Source organism: Scylla paramamosain, chromosome 12 (assembly GCF_035594125.1).
Source record: "Scylla paramamosain isolate STU-SP2022 chromosome 12, ASM3559412v1, whole genome shotgun sequence".
NCBI classification, from domain to species: domain Eukaryota; kingdom Metazoa; phylum Arthropoda; class Malacostraca; order Decapoda; family Portunidae; genus Scylla; species Scylla paramamosain.
The window spans coordinates 7,690,001-7,697,500 of NC_087162.1; the positions used below are offsets into that span (position 1 = coordinate 7,690,001).

Genomic DNA, 7,500 nt, shown 5'->3' on the forward strand with positions numbered 1-7,500 from the left:
CAAACTGGCAACTTGCCCCTTCTCGGTTTGAAGAAATCTACTGGGAGAAAATAACCATATGGCAACTTAGGTTAGCCCCTCTTATGTTTTTGAAAGCACAGAATAATGGATTCAGTGTTTGACATTGACATAAGGGAAAGTTATCTTTTTTACCTCTCCTTGCTTCAGCAAACAAAACAGCTGTGTTTGTTTTAAACAAAGTGCTCTACTGAGGTGATGTGTGATGCCTGGAAAATATACAGGCCATGATTACATAGTATGAGTGTTAGAGTTTCATTAGAATAGTGAAACAAATTGAAAAATATGTTGCCTAACTATTGCCAATGAAAAGACTGTGAGTACATTGGTGAAAAAATGGAATGATGAGGGATGAAAGGATGTGCCTAACCACAAACATGGTGGTGGGGTGCCCCAAATTGTTTGTTTTTTAGTTGTTTTGCTATAAGCTGAGAACATACCTTTAACTGTTTCTTGATACCATGTAAGGTGTTGTCAAACATTTTGGGGTGCCCATCACCATGTTTGTGGTGAGCCACATCCTTGCATCCCTCATTGCCCTCAATTTATTCACCAATCCACTCACAGTCTTTTCATTGGCAATAGTTATGCAGCATATTTTTCAATTTGTTTCAGCATTCTAGTGACACTCTAACAATTGTACTATGTAATCATGGCCTGTACATTTTCCAGGCATCTCACATCACCTTAGTAGAACACTTTGTTTAAAACAAACACAGCTGTTTTGTTAGCCAAAGCAAGGTACAGTCATGAAAGGTAACTTTCCTTTATGTCAATATGTCGAACACTGAATCTGTTATTCTATGCTTTCAAAAACATAGGAGAGGCTAACCTAAGTTGCCATGTAGTTATTTTCTAGTGGCAGATTTTTTCAGACTGAGAAGGAGTGAGTTGGCAGTTTGTGCAATGTGATGCTCACAATGGCAGGAGTTCTAATCACAAATGTTGCTGACTGTAAGATGATTTTGCTCTTAATTTGAATACCACAATCTTTGATCTGCTGTTCATTTTTCATTTTATAAAAATATTACATATTTTCATGGATTGCTTGCATTCTAGCTGATACCTTTGCTTTGCCAACAGATGGCCCAGAGTTCAGTACAATCTTCTACCCCTCTAATATAATCTAGTTTTGGCCTTTCTTCTGTGCAGTGACATGGTAAATAAATAGGTCCCATGGAAGAGAGAAGGCTAGCAGAAGGGAGAGGCTGAATGAGAAGAGGGAAAGTGTAGTGTAGAAAACATTATGAAAAAAGGAATAAAAAAAAGTTATTTGGAATGTTGATTAAGATGTATACTTAATGTTGAGTTGTTAGCAGATCAGGTTTTTGAAAATTATGTAATTAACCTGTAACTCCATTCACTATTTTCAAAATATCTTCCAGGCTGCTCAAGAAGGGTGTAAGGAAGTTGTCAGTCGCTTGTCTCAGATGAAGAATGAGATGCAAACAAACAAAGACTTTCAACTCTTATGGTCCCCTCAACCCAACAACCCATATGGTATAGCATGTGTTATACATATTTACTGCTTAGAATATGTAGGAAGTAGATATATGCTAAACCAGCACTTAATAGAATAATGTTGTTTGTTACTTTTATAATAACTATAGTGGTGATATTTCTCTGGTGATTTGTACAATAGAACCTTGATAAGTTAGAACAGCTGTGCCTTAAAATTTTACCATGTGTTTCAGAATATCATATTTTAAAACAGTTGATATAGCAAGTCAAAAGAGGTCTATGCCTATTATCCTCATTTTATGGTGCTGATGTGTGTTATCTTTTCTAATGTGTAAATCAACTTATCAGGTTTTAATCTTGCTTCACTTTATTAAGAAGGAAGTAACAAAGTGTCATGGTAGTTAGGTTTATATGTCAGAATAGCCAGTGTCGTAGGTTCTGACTGATCAGGGTTCTAATATAGGGAATAATCTCAATTATCCAGTTATTCGTATGATAAGTTTCCAGATTAACATCTACGTGAATCAAACTTGATAAATACTGCCTTGTTTGTTATTAAATGACTATATGTATCCTGTGCTACTGATTTTGAAATCTGATGTGGAAGGGAAAATAAACAAAATTTATGATCTAGATTTCATTTTTGTGCACAGCCGAGAGGAAACTAATGTGAAAATGAAGGAATGCCTGTATAACACAGTTAGATTGGAAGATAGCAATTTTCAAGCTGAACATTTATTTGAGTGCATCACATTAAACCCTTGTGCTACTTGTATTTTATTTATTTTTACAATGATCATTTGTGATTAGGTATGCTGAAACCTTCTAGTAAAGCATTCAAGTTGAACCTTGAACCATCTTTCATGCTTGAGCACCAAATGCCTGTTACTGAGTGTGGTTGTATGTATATTGGTTAAGGTGTTTTTTACATCTACATGAATCAGACTTGATAAATACTGCCTTGTTTGTTATTAAATGACTATATGTATACTGTACTGCTGATTTTATATCTGATCCAGAATGTAAAACTGGCTTTATTTACTTATTTTTAAAGATTTATTGATTTTTTAGCATATGTTTTTGGATTTTGCTTCCTGACAGATTTCTTTACAGATGATTCAGAAATATGGAACCAGCAATTTGAGAGCTATGTCAGCACATATGGAGTGTCTCCTAAGTGGTTTGCAGCATCATGGTTGTATGCAGAATGCTATATGTATGCTCGCATCCATGAAGCCCTATATCTTTGGTAAGTACATGTTACTTTTTTCTGATTAGTAATTCCACTTCATTATCATCATCTTCATCAAGGAAGCATTGTCAGAATGATCAGATATTGATACTTGTGGTACATTTTTGAAGTGTTATTTCTTTATTTCTATACAAGCAAAAAGAAGATATTGTGCAGTCATACTCTAATTATTTCATCTGAACTGTAAGAGCATAGTAGGAGTAGGCATTAGATACCTGCTGCTGCATTTTCAGTTCCAAGGGGCTATACATATATGAATGAAGGAACACTGCAAATGTGCTGCTGATCTTCCCTAAGCTCTTGCTGTCTGTTTAACGTTGTGTCTCTTATCAAGAGAACAGTTGCAGCCTGTTCCCTAAACACAAAATATCTTACTATTTTCACAATACTTTTTATTTACAGTGGAACCTTGGTTACTGAACATCTCCCTTTCTGAACAACTTTGTTTTTGAACAAAAATTTTAACTCGTAATTGCTTCAGTTGCCATACCATAATTTGGTTTTCGAACAAAGTTACTTGATTTCAAATACTATAAGACGTAGCAAAAGCTGCCATTTATTACTAATTTATAGTTTCTATAAATATTTTCTTCGTTTTCATATTGGAGGAGAGACACAGAGGGTAAGACAGCAATTCAGTCTTTGAAATAAGTTAAATGTGATCCTATTGAAGAAGTTGAAGAACCTCTATGTAAACAAGCAAGGTTCAGTGCTCAGGAGCAATCCCAAACTTCCTGTGGCTCTCTCTGTGACTTACAATGCCATCACTACAGCAGAACTGCATTTTTCCCAGTAGCTTTTCCTAGCAGCAAGATGTCTAAGTGTTATAATCACCTTCATTTTGGCAATGAGTGGGTTGCTCCTCTCTGTCTCACTCTGTAAGGCTTCCCTCACATGATCAGTGACAAAGAGAATGCCTGTATGGTCTAAACAATATCTTTTGATGAATTATGTGTTACTAAGTTCATTAAATACATCCTTTCTAGATAAAAATAATTTCTAAGCTGGAGATGTTGTGGAGTGGCCATCTTAGCAGTGGGAGCATTGGACATTACCCGCTAAGAATTAGTGGATAGGTGTCTGAGAATGGATTAATCTATTTTACATTGATTCCAATGGGGAAAATAGTTTTGGTTTTCAAACATTTTGGATTTTGAATGGCATTCAGGAACAAATTAAGTTTGAAAACCGAGGTTCCACTGTATTTATTTTCTCCAGTTTTTGTATCCAGGTTCTGGTGAATCAGGACTAGGATTGTGCCTCATAATGGAGGACTTTGATTTGGCATTTGGGAATCACTACCCTAAGTGAATATCCTTCCTAACCTTGGGGGATGGCGAGGATTCAAATCCGTGTACCTGATGATCCATTGGCCCCTACGTGCACTTGGTTCCACTGTATCATGGTGGCCCATGTTCACACTACACTACATACATTATAAAAACCTTCACAATCTTAACATCACTATTATTATGGAACTAAATGTACAACACAACCTAGAAATATTCTTGGCAGGCTATTAAAGAAACTATCAACATGCCTTGATGTAAACAGAAACTTACTCTCTATTAATTTCTACAACATTCACAGTCTTTGATTTAATGAATAGTATCTTAGAAAGAAAAGGTACCTAGTTGCAGTTGATTTAGCCCTCTCTCTTTTCATCAGGTTATTTTTGCATTAGAGATGTATGGAATCATTTGGCAAGAGCATTCAAATACAGTAAAACCTTCCTAACCTGAACCCAAATAAGCTAAATATTGGATAACCTGAATGCACTTATTAAGCTCCTCAGCCAGTCTGCCCAGCTCCACTCCATCCTTAGTCATACCAGAGCCACCAGCCAACATCTTTGACTCAGATTCTGATTGACAAGCAAAAGTACATGAGTAGTACAGTGCATAATGTTACGTTAGCTCTTATGTGATGAGTGTGTTGTGTACAATGTAAGTGAATACTAAGTGTGTAGTTGTGTAATGTTAAGTAAAGTCTTAAGTGATCAGTTAGTGCATTGTGTACAGTGTGTAATAACAAAATATGTTGTAAATATCAATCTTGGGGCTTATAATGTACTAACAAATATGCTGTAAATAACAATAAATGTACATGTTTATGTACATAGAAACTGGCCAAAGCTTATAATGTGCTAACAAATATGCTGTAAATAACAATAAATGTACATGTTTATGTACATAGAAACTGGCCAAAGAGGTACATTGTCAGATAAACAACTTCATGAGCTGTCAGCCACCTCGCCCAATATAGTTCAGTTCATGGAGGTTTTACTGTGTGTGTGTGTGTGTGTGTGTGTGTATATATATATATATATATATATATATATATATATATATATATATATATATATATATATATATATATATATATATATATATATATATATATATATATATATATATATTCAGTAGGGTATGTGACAACAAACATGATTCATTCCAGTGTAGTGTTCACTTTGGCAAATGTGTATTATGGCAACTGAAGAACCTACGGGGAAAAATTGATTCCAGGGAACCAGAAAATAATGTAAAAAATTCTACAATAAAAAAAAAAAAATCATCAAATTTAACACATTTGTATCACTGTTTTTGTGATAATGCAACAAATATGTACAGTACCCTCCCGAGTTTCGTGCCTAGTCCTAAATTTTTACCATCCTGAGTTTCGTGCATTATCACCTTGAGTTTGGTGCTGCTTTGACAAGTATCAGCAACACCCTACTCGTATTCCTGACCATCTTGGAGATATGCCCAACATTCTTGACCTTTTCCTGACCTCTAATCCTTCTGCTTATGCTGTCACCCTTTCTTCTCCATTGGGCTCCTCCGATCACAATCTCATATCTGTATCTTGTCCTATCGCTCCAATCCCTCCTCAGGATCCCCCTAAGCGAAGGTGCCTCTGGCGATTTGCCTCTGCTAGTTAGGGGGACCTGAGAAGGTATTTTGCTGATTTTCCTTGGAATGATTACTGCTTCCGTGTCAGAGACCCGTCTTTGTGTACCAAGTGCATAACAGAGGTGATAGTGTCTGGCATGGAGGCGTACATTCCTCACTCTTTTTCTCGTCCTAAACCTTCTAAACCTTGGTCTAACACAGCTTGTTCTTGTGCTATACATGATAGAGAGGTGGCTCACAAAAGGTATTTAAGCCTTCCATCACCAGAATCTTATGCACACTATATTTCTGCCCGGAACCATGTCTATTCTCCAACTAGCCAAAAACTCTTTCTTTAACAGAAAGTGTCAAAACCTTTCAAGAACTAACTCCCCTCATGACTTCTGTCATCTAGCCAAAAATATCTCCAATAACTTTGCTTCTTCTTCTTTCCCTCCTTTATTTTGACCAGATGGCACCACTGCTATCACATCTATTTCTAAAGCTGAGCTCTTTGCTCAAACCTTTGCTAAAAACTCTACTTTAGACAATTCTGGGCTTGTTCCTCCCTCTCCTCCACCCTCTGACTACTTCATGCCACCTATTAAAATTCTTCGCAATGTTGTTTTCCATGCCCTTGCTGGCCTAAATCCTCGGAAGGCTTATGGACCTGGTGGGGTCCCTCCTATTATTCTCCGAAACTGTGCCTCCGTGCTTGCACCTTGCCTAGTCAAACTTTAGATAGGACTTTGGACAATTCTGGGCTTGTTCCTCCCTCTCCTCCACCCTCTGACTACTTCATGCCACCTATTAAAATTCTTCGCAATGTTGTTTTCCATGCCCTTGCTGGCCTAAATCCTCGGAAGGCTTATGGACCTGGTGGGGTCCCTCCTATTATTCTCCGAAACTGTGCCTCCGTGCTTGCACCTTGCCTAGTCAAACTCTCAGCTCTGTCTGTCAACATCTACCTTTCCTTCTTGCTGGAAGTTTGCCAACATTCAACCTGTTCCTAAAAAGGGTGACTGTTCTAATCTCTCAAACTACCGTCCTATTGCTTTAATTTCCTGCCTATCGAAAGTTTTTGAATCTATCCCCAACAGGAAGATTCTTAAACATTTATCACTTCACAACATTCTATCTGATCGCCAGTATGGGTTCTGTCAAGGCTGCTGTACTGGTAATCTTCCGGCTTTCCTTACTGAGTCTTGGTCATGCTCTTTTAGAGATTTTGGTGAAACTTTTGCTGTTGCCTTGGACATATCAAAAGCTTTTGATAGAGTCTGGCACAAAGCTCTGATTTCCAAACTATCCTTCTACGGCTTCTATCCTTCTCTCTGTAACTTCATCTCAAATTTCCTTTCTGACCATTCTATTGCTGCTGTGGTAGATGGTCACTGTTCTTCTCCTAAATCTATTAATAGTGGTATTCCTCAGGGTTCTGTCCTGTCACCCACTCTCTTCTTATTATTCATTAATGATCTTCTAAACCAAACTTCTTGTCCTATCCACTCCTATGCTGATGATGCCACCCTGCAATTTTCCCCGTCTTTTCATAGACGTCCAACCCTTCAGGAGGTAGACATTTCATGCAAGGAAACCACAGAACGCTTGACTTCTGATCTTTCTAAAATTTCTGATTGGGGCAGAGCAAACTTGGTATTGTTCAATGCCTCAAAAACTCAATTCCTCCATCTATCAACTCGACACAACCTTCCAGACAAGTATCCCCTCTTCTTCAATGACACTCAACTGTCCCCCTCTTGTACACTGAACATCCTCGGTCTGTCCTTTACTTATAATCTGAACTGGAAACTTTACATCTCATCTCTAGCTAAAACAGCTTCTATGAAATTAGGCATTCTGAGACGTCTCCACCAG

General features: G+C 37.3%; 1 protein-coding gene across 3 annotated transcripts in view; it reads left to right on the top strand.

Annotated features, from left to right (window-relative positions):
- The window catches only part of LOC135105649 (damage-control phosphatase ARMT1-like), a 31,321-nt gene that overhangs the window by 3,912 nt on the left and 19,909 nt on the right, over positions 1-7,500 (top strand). For 2 of the 3 annotated variants that reach the window (XM_064014021.1, XM_064014023.1), the window contains 2 exons: positions 1,404-1,518; positions 2,581-2,728. In XM_064014021.1, coding sequence (XP_063870091.1) covers positions 1,404-1,518; positions 2,581-2,728 — 263 coding nt within the window. The remainder of the gene's footprint in view (positions 1-1,403; positions 1,519-2,580; positions 2,729-7,500) is intronic. The other variant, XM_064014022.1, reaches the window with a different exon arrangement.